This window comes from Mus pahari, chromosome 2, assembly GCF_900095145.1.
Source record: "Mus pahari chromosome 2, PAHARI_EIJ_v1.1, whole genome shotgun sequence".
NCBI lineage: Eukaryota > Metazoa > Chordata > Mammalia > Rodentia > Muridae > Mus > Mus pahari.
The window spans coordinates 100,294,176-100,317,639 of NC_034591.1; the positions used below are offsets into that span (position 1 = coordinate 100,294,176).

The window sequence follows — 23,464 nt, forward strand, 5'->3', positions numbered from 1 at the left end:
CCTGCCCCTGCCCCTGCCCCTGCCCCTGCCCCTGCCCCTGCCCCGAGTGCTGGGATTAAAGGTGTGCACCACTGTACCTGGCTGAGCTGGGTTGTTTTCATGTGATGCTCCGGGAGCAACCACAAGCAGGAAGGAAAGCACTCTGCTGTCTGAACTATGTAGCCCCATTCTAGACTTTCCCTGTCAGATAGCTTCTTCCCGTGTCCGGAGGTTTGTGTTGGAAGCCTGGACTGTACCTGGTGGCTAGCTCCGGGAAACTTGTTATTATGTCTGGATCAGTGATCAGCGGCAACCGATCTGTCTGAGTTACCAGCTGAAGAAAAGTCTCAGGCCTGGACCTCCCCTGTGTGTGACAGAGAGCTGCTTTCTGGAACATGTGACTCTTTAAGGTTCTGTTCAGAGAAGGGGGCCCCTGGCTCCTGCCTCTGGCACGCACGGAAGTGGAGGCCTCGGCACTGATGAGGACTGGATGAAATACCGAAAAGTCTTTTTCCAACTAAGAGATTTTCTTTCTGCTTGACCTGCTTCTCTGACTCTAATTTGTGCTTTTTAAAGCCAACTGCGGTATAAAGCTTGCTTTGCAGCGAGTTGTTGGGGATTATGTGAACTGTTCCGTCAGGCATACACAAGCTGGTAAGCTGGCTTTGACCAGAATCTTTAGAAAGGGCCCGTGCCTTTATTCAGTTTAGAAAATATTTAAGCATTTGGGTTATAGAAAGTTGAAGGTTCATGAGAGTAGTGTGCATGAATGCAGCTTCATGTACACACCACACCACCCAGCTCTCAACCCTTACCAGTTAACTCACTGCCAATATCAAGGTCCCGCACACCCTGCCCTGACATGCTAAGTCATGTTAGCACAAGTTACAGCTACCTTATCACTACATATGTAGATGCTTGAATATGTGCCTCCAAAAAATAAGAACACCTTAAAATTTTTTTAGATTTATTTGTTATTATTTTATATGTATTGTATACCACATGTATGTCTGACACCATTGAGTTCAGAGGAGGGCATCGAAGCCCCTGGATGGTTGTGAGCTGCCTTGTGGGTGCTAGTGGTCAAATCTCCTGGTATATATTACTTTTCTTTTTTCTTTTTTTTTTTTTTTCAGAGCTGAGGACCAAACCCAGGGCCTTGCATTTGCTAGGCAAGCGCTCTACCACTGAGCTAAATCCCCAACCCCTTTTAGCCAGTTTTTTTCTTCTTTTTTTTACATTACTTTTCTTTGAACTTGACTGATGTCTGTCTCAAAACAATAAGATGAGGGGGCCAGAGAAAGGGTTAAGAGCATGGGCTGCTTTATAGCTTGGTTCCCAGAACCTACATGGTGGCTCACAATCATCTGCAATCCTAGTTCTGGGGAATCTGATGTCCTCCACTGATCTTCATGGACACTTCATACGCACAATGCACTGACATACAGGCAAGCGCGCGCACACACACACACATAGACTCCACACCACCCATACATACACGTATTTGTATATCTTTAAAAACATCAACAACCTCTGGCTTTCATGTTCACCAGTGCACATGCATGTGCATACAACACATACACATGTGTGCATGTGATCTGAGTTCAGCTGGATGTGGTGATGCATTCCTATGATCCCAGTACCTGGGAGGTGAAGGAAAGGGTTGTGAGTTTGACACTAGACTGGGCTACAGAGATGGCTCAGCAGGTAAAGGAGCTTGCTGCCAGGCCTAGTGACTACATTTGATTCCTGGAACCCATATGGTGGAAGGAAAGAAAACAATCCTGCGATCATGGTTGGTAGCCACGCTCCTACCTGTGGACAATCTCACTGGCCCGGCTGAAGCTTTTCCAGGCTGAGGTTTGATATCGGCTAAGGGATGTCCACCCCAGTCATCTTCCTTTTTTAGACCGTTCCCCACTGACCCCATAAACTTGTTTTTCAGAGGGACTTTAAAAGTAGGTGGCCCAGAACACTTCCCTTCAGGTTCCAGTTGGTGCAGGTAGAAGCTCCCAGTGTTTCGGGGACGATCTGTCACTACGGTGGACTGGAGTCTGCAGCTGGGACACTCAGCTTCCCTGGGGACTCTGCCAGCTGTCTCGAGCTACCTCTGAATGGGAGGCTTGGTCGGGTGATGCCTCTGCTCACTATCCAAGGCCTCCCCACTCCATCACTTTCATCCTGTCTGTGATTCTAGATTTCCTGAGGGCAAACTCCTCCACATAGCTGGCGTTAGCGCCTTCCTTCTCCAGGTGACATCTGGACTTTAACCTGAATGTGAATTCACAGTTGAACTCTACAGTGGAAGACATGGGACCTCCATCCCCTGTGTAGGAGAACACGAGGGACTCCCAGCCCCTGTGTAGGAGAACACAAGGGACACATCTTGGGGCAGGTTGTGAACATGTGTGAAGAGGCATCTGGAGGCCAGAAGTCAGCCTCAAGTGTTGCTTCTCAAGAGCTCTACATCTTAGTTTGAGACAGAGTTTCTCAATGACTGGGGGATCAACAATTTAGCTAGTCTGGCTGACCAGCGAGCCTAGGGATCCCCCTGTAATCCTCCCAGTGGTAGGATTACAAGCACATACTTCCCACCTGGATATTTATCTGGGATACTGGGGGTTGAATCAGGTCCTTATGTTTATGCAGCAAGCATTTCCTTGGCACAACCATCTCCCCATCCTGAGGGAGATACTTTTTGTCTGAGGGCATTTCCCCTGTTCCTAGCAAACTCCATGGGGCACTTAAAAGTAACCAGTAGTAACCAGAATTCAGTTGAGAATTAAGAAAAAAAATTATTGTGAGTCCCACAACATCCAGAGGAAGCTCCACTCCCCGGCGCTCTAGTACACCCAGGATCATAGGATCAGAGGTGAGGAGGACACAACATCTTCCCAACACCACCGGGAGTAACTGGGACCAGTAGGATCCAGGGACGCAGGAACCCCACCTGACCAGCGGCACTGGTTCCTTCCGGTCTGAACAGGTGCCCTGAGTAGACCTTGGACCCAAACTCTGCAGCCAGTCCCACAACACCCAGAGGAAACTTCACTTCCAGGCGCTCAAATGCGCCCAGGATCTCAGGATCACAGGATCACAGGGGCTTGGTCACACAAGGATCTCAGGGTCCCAGAGGTAGCTTTATTCCCAGGAGCTCTGACACACCCAGGATCTCAGGATCACAGGATCCCCAGAATCACAGGATCAGAGAGACAGCTTGACTCTGAGGAGTTCTGACACAATCAGGACCACAGGAAGGACAGGCTCCTGTTAGATATAGCCAGGGTACCACTAGAGATAATCAGATGGTGGGAGGCAAGCATAAGAACATAAGCAACAGACACCAAGGTTACTTGGTATCATCAGAACCCAATTCTCTCACCATAACAAATCCTGGATACACCATGACACCAGAAAAGTAAGATTCAGATCTAAAAATCACTTCTCAGGATGATGATAAAGGAAATTAAGAAGGACATAAATAACTTTCTTAAAGAAATACAGGAGAACACGGGTAAACAGATAGAAGCCCTTAAAGATGAAACACAAACATCTCTTAAAGAATTACAGGAAAACACAATCAAACAGGTGAAGAAAATGAACAAAACCATCCAAGATCTAAAAATGGAAATAGAAACAATAAAGAAATCACAAAGGGAGACAACCCTGGAGTTAGAAAACCTAGGAAAGAGATCAGGAGTCATAGATGTAAGCATCACCAACAGAATACAAGAGATAGAAGAGAGAATCTCAGGTGCAGAAGATCCCATAGAAAACATTGACACAAAAGTCAAAGAAAATGCAAAAGGCAAAAATCTCCTAACCTAAAACATCCAGGAAATCCAGGACACAATGAAAAGACCAAACCTAAGGGTAATAGGCATATAAGAGAGTGAAGATCCCAACTTAAAGGGCCAGAAAATGTCTTCAGCAAAATTATAGAAGAAAACTTCCCTAACCTAAAGAAAGAGATGCCTATGAATATACAAGAAGCCTACAGAACTCCAAATAAACTGAACCAGAAAAGAAATTCCTCCCATCACATGATAATCAAAACACCAAATGCACTAAACGAAGCAAGAATATCAAAAGCAGTAAGAGAAAAAGTAAAGTAACATATAAAGGCAAACCTATCAGAATTACACCAGACTTCTCACCAGAAACTATGAAAGCTAGAAGATCCTGGGCAGATGTCATACAAACCCTAAGAGAACACAAATGCCAGCCCAGGCTACTATACCCAGCAAAGCTCTCAATTACCATAGGTGGAGAAACCAAGATATTCCATGACAAGACCAAATTTAAACAATATCTTTCCACAAATAGATGGAAAACACCAACACAAGGAAGGAAACTACACCCTAGAAAAAGCAAGAAAGTAAATTTTCAACAAACCCAAAAGAAGATAGCCACACGAACTTAATTCCACCTCTAACAACAAAAATAACAGGAAGCAACAATCACATTTCCTTAATATCTATTAACATCAATGGACTCAACTCCCCAATAAAAAGACACAGACTAACAGACTGGATACGTAAACAGAACTCAGCATTTTGCTACATACAGGAAATGTGCCTCAGTGACAAAGACAGACCCTACCTCACATTGGAAAACAATTTTCCAAGCAAATGGTCCCAAGAAACAAGCTGGAGTAGTCGTTCTCATATCAAACAAAATTGACTCAATGGAAACAGATGTATAAAAGTTGGAGCCTTAGGAAGATGCACTTAGCACTTAAAATGAGCAGAATGCATAGAAACAAACACTTATCTAGGACTAATTGGCTATTCTGGGCCTTTCGTTGTTCCATATCAATCTGAGAATTTTCTTTCCGTTTATGTGGAGAATGAGATGAGGATGTTGATTGTGATTTCATTGAATCAGTAAATTGTTTTGGTAGGAAGGTCTTTTTCACAATGTTAATTCTACCAAGATCTTGGAGATCTTCACATTCTAGTATGTTTCTCAATCTCTTCACACATTTAAAGTTTTCATTGTAGATATTTTTTTTACCTCTTTTGTTATGTATATTCTAAATATTTTATTTTATTTGAGAAACTGGGAAGAGGAGTGTGTCCATGATCTCTTCCTCAGCAGGCTTGTTACTCATGTGCATTAAGACTGGGAAATTTGTAAGTCAATTATGTATCATAACACTTTGACAACATTATTGATAATTTCTACAATTTTTCTAGTCAAATTTTGGGAACATTAGGTATAAGATAATAAAATCTTCAATTGAAAATAATTTGACTTAATATTTTCCCATTTGTATCCCTTCTCTTGCCTTATTGCTCCAGCTAATGTTTCAATCACATTATGGATGAGCAGTAGGGATAGTGAGCACTTCTCTCCCATTCCTGACTTTAATGGGGCTTATTAATGGTTTTATTCATTTAGGATGATATTGGCCATGGGTTTGTTATATCTTTATTACGTTGGAATGTGTTTCCTGCAGTCCTACTTGTTCTAGGGCTTTTATTAAGAAGGCATGTTGAATCTTATCAAAGACTTTTTCTTTTTTTTTTTTCTTTTTTGCTTCCATTGAGATAATCATATGATTCTTGTGTTTTTTGTCCATATATTTGGTTTATTACATTTATTTCTTATATATGTTAAAAAGAAAAAATAAAACAATGAAAAATTATTGTTATAAAATAATCTAGCACTGTCTCATTTAAGTAGTAAATGATGTTCAATGTGTAGAGCTGTTCAATCTCATATCCTAATGTTAAATTTTCTGTCACATCAGAAGATTCTTCATGTCTCTCTGTGATCATTCTGTCCTTAGCATGCCAGCATCAGTTACTGTAAGGATAGACAGACAGCATCAAGAGATCCTCTACTCGAGAATTCAGGGTCAATGTCTCCAACAGTATGTACCCACAGGCTTATATCTACTTGTGTGACAAGGCTTTTCTTGGGTAGACACCTCCCCATACATATATCTATTTGCCCCAGATGGGAAGTCACAACAAACCAAAGAGCAGATATCACCACAGAACAACTTGGAGAACCATGAGTTTTGCAGGGGTTATTTATAGGAATATTTACAGAATTACCTCCTGGAACAGAAATGACTCAGAGACAGCTGTATCACCAAAGCCTACCCCAGCATGGGTGACTGCTCACAAAAGCTGGAAACCTGAAGCATACTGCACAGCTGGCAGGCAGCTCAACAGATTGGAGTGTTTCTTCCAAGTGACTCAGTTGATCTACACCTCTTCCAGGCAGCCCAGCTGGTTCATTCTTCTTTCAGGCAACTTGGCTTCTCAAAAAGTATTCTTTGTAGCTCACTCTGCTCATCTGAGAGGAACCCTTAACTTTTATTGCTTACTCTGACAGGGAGGAGCCTAGTGAGTCTGGTCAGTTTCAGGGACTTCCTAAAGTTAATTTGAGTTGTTTTGCCTTTTTGTTGAAGGAGCTTCCTACAGGATAGAATGTTTCAATCTCAGAGGAAACTGCTACATCACACTACTGGCTTGACCTGGAAGAGCCCTCAGAGGGCTCTGTCCACGCTGAGCCCCATTCTTCCTTCTTCCAGGTGGATAAAATTTGAAGAAAAGGTAGAGGAAGGAGGAGAACGCTGGAGCAAGCCCCATGTGTCCACACTGTCCCTGCACAGTCTCTTTGAGCTCCGCACCTGCCTGCAGACAGGGACAGTGCTACTGGATCTGGACAGTGGCTCCCTACCACAAATTATAGGTGAGTCCAGGACATCTCTGCTGTGGTCCAGGTAAACCAGGGCAATTCTTCCAACCCTGTGTCAACCTGCAAGTCTGTATGACTGGCCACCTCAGCACTTACCTGATTCTGCAGGATTTTGACTCTGGAACCGTCTAGGCAGTGACCCAGTTGCTTCTAGTATACACAGTATGCAGACCACCAACAGCTAGCAAAAGAGCATCCCTGAAATGTGCCTAGGCAAGGCAGTAGCTGTGGGGAGAGAGGGGCTCCTTGGATGGGCAGAGACGACTGTTGCCATGCCAACATGTTTCTTTTCAGAGGAAAATAGACTGTCTTCTTTTGAAAACTAGCTCTATTCCACCACCCCCCCCAAGGAAAAAAAAAAGAAAAAAAGAAAAGAAAAGAAAAGAAAACTAGCTCCCATTTAATGGAGTGTCAAACGAGGAGGTGGCTTGTCTCCTTGTTCCTCCCTAAACATCCCTGTGAGTTTTATTCTACTTAGTAAATTTGGTTTGGCTATAACTATTTCTTCTCTAAAAAAGAATTCATGGGGGGGGTATAGGGAACTTTCGGGATAGCATTTGAAATGTAAAAAAAGAAAATAAAAAAAAAAGAATTCATTTGGGGGATGGAAATCACTGTGCATTTTCATAGGTCCTATTTAAAGCATGTTTCACAACAGAGATAGAAAGAGCAGAGACTTCTGTCCATACATGCACACACCTGGAGACATATACACAGCCTTATACATGAAGATATCGGGGTAGACAGTCCTGAAAGTCAATGGCAGAGCCACCGCGGGACTATTCTCAAATCCCTGACCCCTTTGCTCATCCTCAATTCCACAAATAGCCCAGAAGAAGCAAGACCTCAAAGCTTTGGTCTCTTTCTCCCCCACATGGGTCCAACTTGTTTATTTCTCATCCAGATGATGTCATTGAGAAGCAGATAGAGGATGGACTTCTGCGACCAGAGCTCCGGGAGAGGGTTAGCTATGTGCTCCTGAGGAAGCATCGTCACCAAACCAAGAAGCCCATCCACCGTTCCCTTGCAGACATCGGGAAGTCGGTTTCCACGACGAGTGAGTGGGGCTTCTTGCTGGTGGGCACAGGGCATGTGACCAGGTGATCCTAGTTTAGGGGCTGGAAGTACCAGACTTCAGGATCCTGAAGAAAGTCCAAGGTTCTGGGTTCTCCTCCAGTCTCCTCTTCTGGAAGTCCAAGGGGGACCCCGGCCATACTCCGTGTTGTTCCTGACACCAGAACACAGCAGTTCCTAGGAATGGTTGGCTCACAGCCCGTGCTGCACATTGCAGTGGCTTGAGATCTTCAAGTGTGTCTTAATGCCTGGGAGACCTGTTGATCTGGAGTGCATCCCGGGAAGGAGGGTCAGGCCAGAATCTCCCGGCACACAGCACCAGGGAATGCCTGGAGGGATGGCTTGCTTAGGAAAGAGTTTTCCACTGAGACCAGAGGAGCCAGAAACTTTTGCAGAGTGTGGCGCACATAAGATGGTGGGAGTGTTGAGGTCACCTCAAGTGTGGCCAGTGGGCTAGTATACCATTCTAGCTAGCAAAGCCTAGGGCTTTGAGGGGAGAAGATTATTCACTCTAGGCCTCTGAAGGCTTTAGGCCTGGCAAGCCCAGCAGACAAACATGGGAGCCACAGATAGAATCGGAGATGAAGATGGGTTGTCTGCTGCTCCCAGGGTTCATTTAGCCATCTCTGTATTCCATCTCCTTTCCAACGGGACAAATATTTCCCAGGGTCATCAGGAGGATCAACCAATGCTCTTAGCCACCAAGCCATCTCTCTGGACCCATTCCTGTGTAATCTTATTCACTCTATTCCTTTAAACATTGTTCTTGGAAGGGGAGATGTGTCTTGTAGTGACTTTGTTTAGTTGAGGTAACGATGTAGTCATTGTGCTAGCCAGAGAGGCTGCAGCTGCAGAGATGCTGGAGCTGTGTGCCTTCCTGCCCCTCCCAGATCGCAGCTCTGCCCGGAGCCCCTCAGCAGGCCCAACTCTGCACCGCTCCACGGAGGACCTGAGGATTCGGCAAAGCACCAGCTATGGTCATCTATGTGAGTGTTCTCTGCCAATCAGGGACAGCAGCACGCTGGCTGTGACAGCTGGGGACTGTCCACGTATCCATAGATGGAGAAGTTAGAGCTGAGGATCTAGCTTGCTTTAGACACCAGCAGGAGAAAGCAGATTTCCCTCTAAATCTAGGCTTGCCCCTGGGCCTGATTTACCACTATTTACCCCTGCCAGACAGAGTGCAGCCAAGTCCTGGCTTCGTCAGCGCTGATCTCAGGTCTTTGGTGCGTTGATCGCAGGCAAAACTCTTGTTCTTGATGGCTTAATCATTTTGTCCTGTTTTCTGGTGAGAAAATGGGCTTCTGGTTTCCTAGTAAAGGCATTAAAGGCAGGGCCTTGGGGATAGAGGTGCAGCTCTGCAGTAGAGAGCTTGCATGTTTAAAGCACCCTGTTTGATTGGCAACACCACAAAAAACACAAGCAAATTAAAACAGAAACCTTGCTGGGTACAGTGGCTGAGGCAGGATTGCTATAAGTTCGAGGCCAGCCTGGGTGACACAGTGAATTCCAGGCCAACCTGGGTTACAGAGTGAGATTGTCTCAAAACAAACATATAGCAGCAATAATAATAATAATAATAATAATACCCAACAACAACCTAAAACATCCACCTGATGCTTTTCCCACACACGCCTGAGACACTCACTTATCACCACGAAGAAGAAACTTGAGCATGATCATTGGCTATGATCAGAGGACTGTGAGGTCAAAGGTCAGAGACTTTTTCAAGCTCACCTGTGGTGAATAGTTAGGGATGTGGGCACAGTGGCACATACCTATAATCTCAGCTCTGAGGTTGGCAGCAGGAGGATTGAGAATTTGGGATGTGGGGTGGGGTGGGGTGAGCTGCCTACCAGAGTCTCTCCACAGCAGTTAACCTGCCTGGTCACCCTGCCTAAGGTGTGATTGCCCTTATTTCTCATATGACCACCAGGGGGCAGTGGTCAGTAGGCAGAAAGTTGCTCTGTTCAGCGGGTTCTGTGTATGGAGACCCTCTTGTCTGGCAATGCTCAGTGGTACCCTAGACAAGAGTCATGAGGAAGTGAATACTGCTCTGTGTGAACTGGATCCTATGTAGCCCAGGTATGCAGCTTCTCTGAGGTGGCCCAGTGCACAGATGGCGCTGGGGAAGCCTCAGAGAGGAGGAAATGCCAGGGCACAGACAGCAGTTGATAGAGAAAAGTCACTCAGCTGACCAAGAGCATACAGCTTAGGGTCAGGCAAAAATGGCCTGGTGCGTCCAGTAAAAAAAAAAAAAACAAACAAACAAAAAAAAAAACACCCCAAAGACATCACTCTAGAGGTAAGGGGAACCCTGAAGATACAAAAGCAGCTGTGTGCCTCCTCAGATTTTTGTCTGAGAAAGAATAGTGAGGCTGGGCAGGCCTTCAGGAGTGGAGGGGAAAGAAGGACAGAGGATTATAACAACTGGTGTGGTGGCATGAGGAGGCAAGGAGGAGGGAGGAGCCAAGACTGCATCCCAGGAGGTCAAGTGGCCAACGGGTGGGATGGAGGAAGTACAGAGAGGGTGGAATAAGTTGTGGGTGGGATGGGGCTGATTTGTGGATGATAATGACATCCGGGTATCAAATGAGGCTGCCCCAAGGTTCTGAAGTTCAGAGGAGAGATGAAGCTTGAGAAACAGTCTGTATGTCTCTCTCTCTCTCTCTCTCTCTCTCTCTCTCTCTCTCTCTCTCTCTCTCTCTCTCACACACACACACACACACACACACACACACACACACACACACACACACACACACACACATATACACACACACACACACACACACACACACACACACACACACACACACACACACACACACACACACACACACACTCACACAATGGAAGTCATAGGGATGGCTGTGATTGACAGGGATGGAGTGGGGAAGGCTTCTGAGGGGATGATGACAAAATAAAACCCCATGGAGCATGAAGCAGAAGAGGATCCTGGGAAGTGAGAGGAGAGGAACAGTGTTTTAGACGTAATTAAGACAGGTCCGCAGCTGAGCATGCCCACTGGACTGCACTGCTAATGGGAAATGAAAATGGCTTCCAGAGGAAGAGGCAACTGGCAGTTCAGTTCATGTGCTGTCCCCATGGACTCAGCCAGCCTTCTCTATAAAGACTTTCATGGGTCCACAAAGCTAGAGGTGAAACTGGTCTCTCTCACCAAGTTTCAGCCTAGTGATGCCTGGTACCTCATCTGAGAATACACCTCTATGTCTCTTCTGTCTGAGCTGCCACAGAGCTGTGTCTGGCATAGGCATCTTGGTGAGGTTTAAGGAGGTGGGGCCGAAGGCTGGAGGAGAGCATGCTAGAGCTGGAGAAATGATTAGCAAGCAGCAGAACCTGGAGGCTAGCTTCTTGTTCAAGCATACTGCTCCTGAGGGGAAGGCGGATGGGGATGCCAGCTGAAGAGGCTGCAGGACTGAGGGAAGGGAGACTTGCTGTGGTTCTGAACTTCGAGGCCATAAGAGGTCCAGGGCCAAGGTCAAAGAGCTGGCAGGAGCCTGGCTCCCCCGATAGGCTTGATTTCCTTTCTCTCCTAGGTCATGCCCAGAGTAGAAGCATGAATGACATCTCTCATACTCCAAACACAGACCAGGTAGGCGAGCTCTGCCCTGGACTGCAGAGGCAGGCAGGGAAGGAGGAGGAAGCCTTTGGTTTCACAGGCAGAGAGAGAGCCCTTGAAAACCTCTCTCCCACAAGGGAACAGAAGCTCCCCCAAGACTAAGAAGAACGTATAAGTAACCTTCCCTAGGACATTTTCATCGTCAGACAACTCTGGAGATGTGAAGTCATAAAGACAGAGGGCGGAGTAGTTTGAGCAGAGGACTTGTCTGGGACACTAGACCCGATCACTCCATTTGTTTGACCTTCTTGCCCTGGACAGCTGGTAGCCAATGGCACTGGAGTGGGACCCCACTCACAGTCTCAGTTTAAAAGTCTAAGAATCATAAGTTCCCAGGAGGTCCCCTTGGGGGAACCTAGGAGCATGGAAACACCCGGCACCCCTGGAGACTGGTCCAGAGATTCCCAGGAGTAAGGAGGCAGGGCAAAGGGCAAACAGACCATCGATCAGACTCCTCTCCACCGCCAAGGAGAAGGCCTGGAGGGAGGGCTGGGCGGCTTACCACTAAGTGCTAAGGGCTACATCTGTTCCAGCAAGGAGGCTGCAGGTGAGATAGGTTCCGCAAGCCCAGGGCTCTTCTCTGACGGCTTGGTTCATACAACAGAGGAGTGTTTTAAGGTCTACTCAATGACCGGATCCTGCCATCTATGATGGTGTAATTGGTCCAGGGTTAACAAACATTGAGTATCCTCATCTACAGAACTAGAGAGAGTATTTGGTTGTTTGTTTCGGCCTCTTGAAATTTTCTGTGGAAAGCGTTTGTGTGTGTAGCATGTGCTTGAGAAGATCGGAAGGGAACATCAGAGCCCCTGGAGCTGGAGCTAAAGGCAGTTGTGAGCTGCCAAACTGGGTTCTGGGAACCTAACTCTGTTCTTGCATAAGAACAGCAAGGGATCTTGACCATGTTATGTCCAGTTCATGGGAACCCCAGGAGACTGCCTGAAATCGTGACACCGATGTAAACATAAAGAGCCTTTATTGTGTAAGTCTAGACCTGGATCGCAGCCTTTCCTGCACCACAGGTTAGGAATGTGATATTCGTGTCTAGGGGTTTGGGGTTTATATGGGAGAAAGTATAAACTGGAGCTTTCGAGCCTCGGCGTGGCGTTATGTGATTGGGTAGAGGGTAAAGGAATGCTGCCTGATACCATTTGTTTGGACAACAAGGCAGAACCATGGAGCTGGAAAAGGACCTTTTTGACCTGGGAAGAAATAACTTATTTCATTATCGGAGGCTAGTGTATTTTTACAAATCGGTCATAGCTGCTTGAGGACATTTAATTGTTTCTTTCCCATAGCTCAAGAGTGGGGGTCCCAAAAAAAAAAAAAAAAAAAAAAAAAAAAAAAGCAAAAAGCCGGGCGTGGTGGCGCACGCCTTTAATCCCAGTACTTGGGAGGCAGAGGCAGGCGGATTTCTGAATTCGAGGCCAGCCTGGTCTACAGAGTTAGTTCCAGGACAGCCAGGGCTATACAGAGAAACCCTGTCTCGAAAAACAAACAAAAAAAAAAGAGTGGGGGTCTTATCACTTCAAGGACATTACTTTCTGCCTCCTTCAAAGGCAGGGGCCATCTACACTGAGGGGGAAGCCTTGGTTGTTTGATTCAGCATGGAAGGAAGCGCAGGGCTTGGCGTCAGGGATCAGTGTTGAGCCTCAGAGACTGGGGTGGACATCTGTACTGGGAAGTGGGGTAGTGCTGGCTATTTAGCTCGGGGCGGGGGACAAGGGAGTGTGGGACCTGATGCCAAAGATTAACGCAGAGAAGGCAGCAGCAGGCTGCCTCACGTTTCTTCAACCACTTTCTGAGAATGGTTCTGTAGACCAGGCTGGCCTTGTACAAGGATTAAAGGTGTATGCCACCACATTTGGCCACTCCTGGGGAGATTTTAAAGCTAGACCTCCGTTGTTCTCTGAAGTGAGACTATGAGTATGCCAGGTCTTCTTGGGTTTGTCATTTTCCTCCCGGAGCAGCGGAAAAACAAATTCATGAAGAAGATCCCCAAGGACTCAGAAGCCTCCAATGTGCTCGTGGGCGAGGTGGACTTCCTGGACCAGCCATTCATTGCATTTGTTCGTCTTGTCCAGTCTGCCATGCTGGGAGGGGTGACAGAGGTGCCTGTCCCCACCAGGTGAGTCCCTGAAAAGTACCACCACACCTGTCTCTAGGGAGCCACTCCCCAAGCAGTCAGAAAGCAGGGATGCGCCGGGCAGGGGTGGCGCACAAGCACTCGGGAGGCAGAGGCAGGTGGATTTCTGAGTTCGAGGCCAGCTTGGTCTACTGGTGAGTGAGTTCCAGGGCAGCCAGGGCTATACAGAGAAACCCTGTCTCAACATTATTATAGAGCCCACCATCGTGTTGTTCACCTTTATTCCCAGCACCCAGCAGGCTCCAGGCCAGGGTAACAGTAAGACCCTCACAGAAAAAGAGAGAAAGGTTGGAGGGGAGGCAGCAGCCAGGAAGGAAGCTGCTGAGTGGCCCAGGCAGCAGTGACAATGTAAGGATACCTTGAGGAGAGCCCAGTTAGGGCAGAAGCAGAAATATTCCTTCACCAAATGAAATAGTCAGAGGGAGATTCTGAGGCCGGTGAGGTGAGCCCGTGGGCATTTGTCACCAAGTCAGACAACATGCGCTCAATCCTTGGAACCCACGTGGTAAAAGGAGAGACCTGACTACTGTAAACTGTCTTCCAAACCTTCATGTTTGCCGTGGTGTGTGTGTGGCGTGGCATGTGTGCGCATACATATACACATACACACAATAAATAGCTAACTAGATAGATGTAAAAAGGAAGAGCCAGAGATTGTGGCTAGACTGTAACCCTAGCACTTGGGAGGGAGAGGCAGGAGGATCAGGCATTCAGAATCATCTTTGACAACATAAAGTGTTTGAGCTTGGGTTACATGAGACCTTGTCTTTAAACAAACAAACAAACAAAATAATAATAATTATAATAATAAACATGTTAATAATAATAATAATAATAATAATAATAATTAATAATGGGAAAGATGATGCAATGGTTAGTGGTACTTCCTGCTCTTGCACAGGACCTGAGCTAAGTTCCAGTATCCACGCTGTATGGCCCATAAGTACCTGCAACTTCAATTCATGGGATCCTCTTCTGGCCTTCGCAGGCACTGCACTCACATGCACATACCTCCATACAGACATACACATAATTAAAAATAATAATGATAATGATGATTTTTAAACAATTCAAAGGAGGGGGTTACAAGTTAATAATGGATGCATTGAAGGCCCAAGAATTCTTCTCCTCACCTGTTTCTGTTTTTCCCACTTTATTTCTTCTTCTCCCTCCATCTTCTTTGCAGATTTCTATTCATACTTCTAGGACCTTCCGGGAGAGCAAAGTCCTATAATGAGATTGGCCGAGCCATTGCAACCCTCATGGTGGATGATGTAAGTGAAGATATGAAGCACGCACTCCTTTCTGGGTGGTAATGGCTGTCACACTGGCACAGCCTGCCCCACTCCCTGTCATCACCAATTATCTAACAAGCACCTCTGGGCCCCTGCTGTGTACCAGTGAACTCAGGATTAGGAGATTCTGAGAATAGAACCAGACCCTCTCACTTAGGAGCACTGTCCAGAGAGAGGGACAGATCTGCAATAATGAGATGATTTTAAAAAAAAAATAGAATTAACCATGTGCTGTCTGCCTGGGGAGCCAGGGCAGGCTCTGCAGATAGAAAACTAAGTGAACAGGAGGCAGGTAGACTGGCATGGCTCTGAGATGCTAGCCTTCTGGAAGCTATGGAAGTGCAGTAGTGTAAGCTCAATGTGTGCACTCCCCCAAGGGCCAGGGCAATGACCTGAGCTAGAGGCCATACACACCCTGGGACAGGGAGGAGCCTAAGGGTCCTGTTCTGTCCCCAGAGTGTTGGGGAGCTGGAGGTCTTTAAAGCATGCATAACCCCACCAAATCTGCAAGTCTTTTTGTAGCCTGGCCCCCTCCAGGGCAAAAGTATGTGCAGTAATGAATGGATTAGAAAACTGGGCTCAAACTGGGCTCTGTAGAGGTTTTCTTGTGTGCTTGCTCTGTGGAAAATGGAAATGAAGAAGATGGGGAACCCAGCAGATGTCCTACAGTGGTCTTAGCTTGGGTTGGTGTCCAGGATGAGCGTGCCCAGGTTCCCTGGCTCTTGCTCAAAGACTTAGTATAAAGCCACACAAAGATTTGCATAAGCAGTAGGGGGACTTGATTCGAAGCAAAGAGACAGAACAGGTCAGGTACAGTCAAGAGTGACTGTGGGCCAGTGAGGGTACCCAGGGACCCCAATTATTGTTTGGGAGTTGTTTTTATGGGGTTCAGAAGAAGGAGGAGTGTTAGTATGGGGGTTCTTTAAATGACAGACTAAATTATATTACCATCTTTCTATTGTGAATGTCCCTTCCCATCACACATCTGATTTTGATCATAAGTATACCCAATTTTGCATAGATATAAGAAGCTTGACTTATTACACAAACCTAGCTCAGGACTTTCCTAGTTTCTTATGTAGACACAAGGAAAACATCTTTTTTTTTTTAAAGATTTATTTATTGTTATACAATGTAAGTACACTGTAGCTAACTTCAGACACACCAGAAGATGGCATCAGATCTCATTATGGGTGGTTGTTGGGATTTGAACTCAGGACCTTCGGAAGAGCAGTCAGTGCTCTTACCTGCTGAGCCATCTCGCCAGCCCCGGAAAGCATCTTTGAATCTAATCTGTTTGATGGTTGTTAAGGGGAGGAGAAAGTTCAATTGTTCAGAGTGGGGTGTGTGTACAGCTCAGTGCAGGAGGGGGCCCTAGGGTGCTAATAAATTGCTAGGTACATGTGCAGAAAGGCATATGTATACATAGTATAGTATAAAGGTTCTAGGCTGTACCCACATTAAGAGGAGTCCCAGGCTGGTAAGCTATTCCCTATGTTTGTTTGCCTCTAACTTATCGCAGAGGCAGGTTTCAGACCTCAGATGACTACCTGATCTTGGAACTGGCTCTTTCCTATTGTTCCCTATTTCCCTTACTGCACTTTGTCCTTATCCACCCACTGAAATCAAGTGGGCATCTTGAGAAATGGCTAGAATTGGTTCCTTTAAAGATAACTGTGATGTGCTCACTCCTAGGAGGGGAGAGCTGAGCCCTCTTTTCTCCTTTCTGTTTTTTTATCCTTCTCCAATTCCTCATCAGCTATTCAGCGATGTGGCTTATAAAGCTCGGAACCGAGAAGATCTGATCGCAGGAATTGATGAATTTCTAGACGAGGTCATTGTCCTTCCCCCTGGAGAATGGGATCCAAACATCAGAATTGAGCCGCCCAAGAAAGTCCCCTCAGCTGACAAGAGGTGTGTGTTCAGGATAAGAGCAACAGAGGGGACTCTACATGGGCATTTTCTTCTCCCTGTAGCAAATCAGAAGCCAACAACTTATGAACAACTCTAAAGTCAGGAGTGGGGGCAGTGTAGTGGGACAGATATTACTGAATCATTTTCTGCCTTTCTGTGGTATGTGCATGTGTGTGTTCACGTCTGAATATGTGTCGGTGCATATGTGGAGGCCCCGAGGGTGGTACCAGGGAATTCTTTGCTCTCCACCTTATTCACGGAGGCAGAATCTCTCAATGAACCCAATGCCGCAGACAGATTTGGGTAGTCTTGTTCTTGTTTGTTCTGGGGTTCCCCTGTGTTGGAATTCCAAGTGGCTGCCTTGCCTGCCTGGTCATCAAATGGCTTCTGGGATTCCCAGCTCTTACCCTCTTGTTTGTGTGGCAAATGCTTTAACAACTGAGCTCTCTCCCCTCCCCATCTTCATGTCCCCCGCTTTTTAAGATAGTAGGTTGGGTTTGTTTGTTGTTTGTTTTTTGAGGGGGAAGGGGACAGTCCTGAGGGACTGGGCTCTTCCCAGCATTGAGGGCCCTGCTCTGCCCCATCTGCCTTCTCTTTCAGGAAATCTGTGTTCTCTCTGGCAGAGCCGGGCCAGATGAATGGCTCTGTGGGCGGAGGCGGAGCCTCGGCTGGAGGAGGCGGCAGTGGCGGAGGGGCTGGAGGCAGCGGGGCCGGTGGAGTGGGCAGTGGCGACGAAGCTGAGATGCCAGCTATGCACGAAATCGGGGAGGAGCTGATCTGGACCGGAAGGTGCCCGCTTCACACCGGGCAGAGAGCCTGCTGTCCTGAATCCTTCCTTCTTCCGGTCCCGTTAGCGATCCTCTCGCTGCTGTGTGCAGCGCCCCCTAGGGACGGGGTCTGACCACTGCAGTCGACTCTAGTGAATCGTGTGGCTCTTACAGAATTGTGTGGGGTGAGATGAACAGAAAGATCCCACCCATGAGGAAGGAACCGGAACATTTCTCTAGTCATTCTTTAGTAATTGTATTCTATAGCGGCAGAAACAGTGTACCACATGCAAGATAGTGTAAAATTACTGAAATCCATTTTCACATGGGTATGAGATCAGAAGGTTAAAATGGAGATGTCACCAGGGAGCAGAATCTTTGTAGATCCTACCTCTAATTCCCGGCACTGGAAAGACTGAGGCAGGAGGATTGCTGCAAGTTCCAGGCCAGCCTGTGTTATATCGTGTGAGGCTCTATTTCAACCCTACTCCTTAAATAAAGATGCCAGCAGTGCACCACTGCCTTTGAGCCTCTAGGAAGGTCTTTCCCCTCCTTGAAAGACAGCCAGGAGTTTCAAGGCACTCCTTGATTTGGCTGTTTTGTCACCTCAGTTTTTGACTATGAAGTCACATGGCCTTTTCCCTGTGTGACATCTTTGGGTAGTATTGCCGGGTTTCTATAAGGGCTGGATCAAAGCATTCTTAACGGCTTCATTGTAACTTAATTATATCCTCCTGCCAAGCCCCCCCCCCCTTTTTGGTCTCAAGTAACCCAAGCTGACATCAAGCTTGCTACAGCTAAGGATGACTTTAAATTGATGGTGCCCCTGCCCCTTCCTCTCCAGTGCTGAATTCACAGGCTGGACCACCACGCTTGTCTTATAAACCAGGGCTTCATGCATACCAGGCAAACACTCTACCAACTGAGCTTCATTCTCAACCCAGAGATTTTCTAAGTAAAATCATATTCACAAGTATACCGGGGTTGGAGATTTAATGTATCTTTTTAAAAGAAGCACAATCTTAAAATCTTAATGCTATTTTTAAAAGCTTCATTTTTCTTTCTTGTGGGGAACAAGAAAAAAATTTCCTGGCCCCAATTCCCTGGCTGCTCCCAGAATCACCCAGGTTGACCTGGGTATAGGGAAGTCCAGAGAAGTACAAGGCTCTGTACAAACGAAGCCGTTGGGAGTGAAGCTGTGGGCTGAGTCTTTTTCACTGTGATAAAGATTCTCTGACAAAAGCAACTGAAGGGAGAGAGGTTGGAAGTTTAGGTTACAGCCCCTCCTGCCGAAAAAGTCAAAGCTGCAGGAGCTGGAGGGAACTGGTTACATTGTATCCGCAGATACATTGTATCGAGACACAAGAACATTAAGCACTGGCTTGTTCTTAAGCACTGGCTCATTCTCATCTCTTTTTTCCATTTTATTCAGTCTAAGATCCCCTGCTCAGGGAGCAGCCTCACCCTCAGTCAAGCTGGACCTTCCCAATCAATCCACAAAGTCAGGATGATCCCCAACAGACATACACAGAGACCCATCTCCCAGATGGCTGTAGATCCTGTGAAGTTGACAGTTACCACTAACCGTTGCATGTTACATGGCTTGGGTTGGGTAAGGACAGAAGGAAGACCCCCATAGTGGAGTGCTCCCATCAGAACCTCCTTCTCTCAGTTTGTGTCCACCCTCCCCAGTATGGATGGTGGTAACCGCAAACTTCCAGCCCTACAAGAATCATGTCTGATTCTCAGTGTTCTGGTAGAAAGGGTGTGACTCCATCTATCCCTGGTCCTCACTGCAGACTCTGGAGGGCCCTGGAGGCATCCCTATCCCTCCTGGTGTCTGTGGAGGAAAGACATCTTCTGCCTGTCTCAAGCAGGTTCTTTGGAGGACTGCGTCTGGATGTCAAGAGGAAGCTGCCCTGGTTCCCAAGCGACTTCTATGACGGCTTCCACATCCAGTCCATCTCTGCTGTTCTGTTCATCTACCTCGGCTGTATCACCAACGCGATCACCTTCGGTGGGCTTCTGGGGGATGCCACAGACAATTATCAGGTAAGTGAGAGCTGGGTGCACGAGAGCAAATGTCAGTCAGAGCTCCTGTCAGCTAACGAGAGTAAGGAGTTCAGTTTGTAATCGAAACACCACGGTTATGTCTATAGCCCCGAGTCTGGCCATCACTTAATGTGGCTGTTCATTCTCCCAATGAAATAGCAATTTTATGGGTGATATAAATAGGCTGGACTTCTAGAGAAATCACCCAAATCGATGTTTGCTGCTTTTCTCACTGATAATTTAATGAACTTAACGAGCATGTTAAGTGGGCTAATTATGGCCTCCCTACTTTTTAATTTTATTTTAAAAATTATTTTATTATGTATATGGGTGCCTTTTGCTTGCATGTATGTCTGTGTGCTGTGTGCACTTGGTGCCCCTGGAGACTGGGAACCTGGAGCGCACTGCACAGCCTGCAGGCAGCTCGACAGGCTGAAGACTGTCCTTTCCAGGTAGTTCAATTGCTCTGAGCCTCTTCCAGGCAGCTCGGTTTGTCTGAGACTATCTCTCAGCAGGCCTTGCAGTGGGGGAACTGACTAGTGTATCTGGTCAGCTTCAGGAATTTCCTGAAGCCTTTGAGTTGTTGATTTCCTGAGCTTAACAAGCATCCCCGCACATAAAGTTTCACCTCCCCCGACCCCTCACATAAAGATGTCATGTCCTGATAATCTTCCCTCCAGGACAGAAGGTTTCAATCTCAGGGGAAACTGCTGTATATATAAACAGCCTCTCCTGCCTCCCTGAGCCTCCTGCTCTCTCACACGACAGGGAGTCATGGAGAGCTTCCTGGGCACTGCCATGGCCGGCAGCTTGTTCTGCCTCTTCTCAGGGCAGCCTCTCATCATCCTCAGCAGCACAGGACCCATCCTCATCTTTGAGAAGCTCCTCTTTGACTTCAGCAAGTAGGTACCACATGGCAGCCTCCATGCCTACTCCTGCATCTGAGGAACTCAACGAAGGCAAGGGTGGAAGGATAGACCCCTGCTGGGTGGGGTCCTGAGGGGTAGAAGGGAGGGGACCTGTGAGGAGACCCCATAGACATGGTGAACTGTGGGTGTTGGGTGGTTCCTCCTAACTCCTGTAAGCTGCCTGCCTTGAAGTCCTCTGAGTGCAAATTAGCACATAGCATGCACATGGGAAGCAAGCCAAGCCACTCCATTCTTACTGGGAAGTCTGTGGTGTACAGGAAGAGCCTGGGCTGGAGCTCACAAGCCCACAGTTTTCTCCCAGCCTCGCATACTCAGTTGCCTTGTGTGTCTGGAATGGACCGGTCCCAAGGCTGCTCCAGCCTATTCATCTCAGATTATCTACTGAGCACTTCCTGACAGTGAGGTCCTTTCCTAGGATTCCCAAAGACCAGACACCCCAGGGCTGGGAAGGTGGCTCAGTCAGTCTCCCTGAGCCTCTGTGAGCCTGACGACCCGAGCTCAGTGCCCAGAACTCACCCATATGTAGCCATATGTAGAATCAGGGTGGTTCATGCTTATGGTCCTGGTGCTTGGGAGGTGAAGGTGGGTGGATCCCTAGAAGATTCTACACATGAGTGCCAACATACATGCAAACCCACAAATACATGCACATGTGCGTGCATACACACACACACACACACACACACACAGAGAGAGAGAGAGAGAGAGAGAGAGAGAGAGAGAGAGAGAGAGAGAGAGAGAGATTAGAAAACCCAGCCCAGGAATTGTCCTTGTCCTGTCCTTTGGCAGGCGTCTGTGCTACAAAGGTGGGTATGAGCCCCTCAGGGTGGGCCTTGGGAGCCAAGCCCAGAGGGTCCCTCACTTCCCTCTGCTACCCAGGGCCAATGGCCTGGACTACATGGAGTTCCGCCTCTGGATTGGTCTTCACTCAGCCATCCAGTGCCTTATCCTGGTGGCCACAGATGCCAGCTTTATCATCAAGTATATCACCCGCTTCACTGAAGAGGGCTTCTCCACCCTCATCAGCTTCATCTTCATCTACGATGCCATCAAAAAGATGATTGGTGCCTTCAGATACTATCCCATAAACACGGACTTCAAGCCTGACTCCATCACCACCTATAAATGCGAGTGCGTCGCTCCCGACACAGGTGACCGGTAGTCCCCAAAGCGCACTGGGTCCCCGGCCGCCTCCCACCGCAGCTCTCAGTGCAGGAGGGGCGCTCATTTGGAGGGGTTCTATAGCCTGGTGCTCACTGTTCCAAGGGAGCAAATGCTGGGTCTTTGTTTCTTTATTGAAACAGGGTCTGTCTGTGTAGCCCAGACTAGCTTTGCAATCCACAATGTTAATTGCAGGCTCCTGAAGCTAATTTTTTGGAAAGAATTTGAAAGGAGGATAGTTCTAACCCAAACCACAATGTGATTGTCAGGGCCGGGGGGGGGGACCCCAGGCTGAGGTCAGGAGGCTGCAGAGATACCTTCCAGAAGGAGCAAGGCTTGAGTGTGGCTTCTGTGAAAGTTACACCTTGTCAAGAACGCTGCCCCAAGTTAAGTGTGAGCTTACGGCCCCTCCCAGTGCCATTAATCCAAGACAGCCTGCCTCAACATACCGATGTGGTCACAAATCTTACAAAGTGAGACCACCCCAGAGGGAGAAGCATCCCTATAGTCAGGGTGGAGGCCTTTGGAAGAGTCAGGGAACCTGGCACTGGTCAGCCTCCTAGACATGAGTGGGTGGGGGTGACTGCCACGTCGTCATGAGGGGCCACATCTACCCTCTGTGACCACAGGATGTGGAATGAGAACTGAGGAGAAGCCTCATGAAGCCAGCTGCCGCTGAGTTTAGGGAGGAAGTTCGAGTGGGGAGCACATCTTGAGAGCTGCCAACCCCCTTGGTTGGGAGCCAATTGCTTGAGGTGCCGGGCGTTTACGTGCCAGCGGTGTTTAAAGGACCCAGCACTGAGTGGGCTGGAGCAAACATCTGGCCAAGGGTAGCAGATTCTCAGTGCCACTCATGTGTGGCTTTCTCACAGAAGGAATCCTCACACGCAAAGGATTAGAGTTGGGTCTCCAGGCCTCCATCAGCGCCATCACCATGCCCTAAGAGCTGTCAGCGGAACGAACCTGGAGGGCCAAGGGAATGCAGATCAGGGTGGGAGACCTGACCACATTCTTCCAAGCACTGGCCTGACAGACGGCAAGCTGAGGTCCAGAGGCCACCCACGACCACACTGAACCTCAGTTCCCTGTCAGACGGGAATCAATGCTTATCAGAGATTCCGGCAAGGGTTTCAAAGAAGTAGGAAAATAAGCAAATCTTAGATCGTTCAATCCCTTAGCTTAATGATGGTAGTGGTGGTGGTGGTGGTGATGGTGATGATGATGATGCCAAGTGTACTGGCAGATACTTCTAATCCCAGCACTTGAGAAGCAGAGGAAAGTGGGTCTTTTTGAGTTCAAGGCCAGCCTGGTCTATAGTGAGTTTCAGACAAGCCAAGGCTATGTACTAAGACCTTGCCTTAAAAATATTGACCTTTCCTGAGTGATAGGGGCACATGCCTTAAATCCCAGCGTCAGGAGGCAGAGGCAGGCAGATCTCTGTGAGTTTGGAGCTAGCCTGGTCTACAGAGTTGAGTTCCAGGAGATCCAAGGCTACACAGAGAAACCCTGTCTTGAAAAATAAACAAAATAAAACAAACAAACAAACAAAAGCTGATCCTGTCAGCCAGTACTCCACATTGTAAGTGTGGGATCCTTAACCTGTGAGGTTGATCAGATGCCATCCCCACAAGGGGACAGTGTTGGTCACACTCCACTCGTGACACGTGACACTGATTTTTATAAAGAAGTCTAGCTTAACTTTTCTCTCTCTTTTCTTTTTTTTTCTTTTTCTTTCTTTTCTTTTTTTTTTTTTTTTTTTTTTTTTTTTTTTTTTTTTTTTTTTTTTTTTT

General features: G+C 47.3%; 1 protein-coding gene across 2 annotated transcripts in view; it reads left to right on the forward strand.

The window, feature by feature from the left end:
- Nucleotides 1-23,464, forward strand: part of Slc4a5 (solute carrier family 4 member 5) — an 80,837-nt gene that overhangs the window by 29,830 nt on the left and 27,543 nt on the right. For both annotated transcript variants that reach the window (XM_021191856.2, XM_021191857.1), the window contains 11 exons: nucleotides 6,527-6,687; nucleotides 7,598-7,750; nucleotides 8,658-8,753; nucleotides 11,328-11,383; nucleotides 13,381-13,538; nucleotides 14,743-14,830; nucleotides 16,611-16,765; nucleotides 17,366-17,554; nucleotides 19,410-19,584; nucleotides 20,353-20,486; nucleotides 21,393-21,664. In XM_021191856.2, the coding sequence (XP_021047515.1) occupies nucleotides 6,527-6,687; nucleotides 7,598-7,750; nucleotides 8,658-8,753; nucleotides 11,328-11,383; nucleotides 13,381-13,538; nucleotides 14,743-14,830; nucleotides 16,611-16,765; nucleotides 17,366-17,554; nucleotides 19,410-19,584; nucleotides 20,353-20,486; nucleotides 21,393-21,664 (1,637 nt within the window). The remainder of the gene's footprint in view (nucleotides 1-6,526; nucleotides 6,688-7,597; nucleotides 7,751-8,657; nucleotides 8,754-11,327; nucleotides 11,384-13,380; nucleotides 13,539-14,742; nucleotides 14,831-16,610; nucleotides 16,766-17,365; nucleotides 17,555-19,409; nucleotides 19,585-20,352; nucleotides 20,487-21,392; nucleotides 21,665-23,464) is intronic.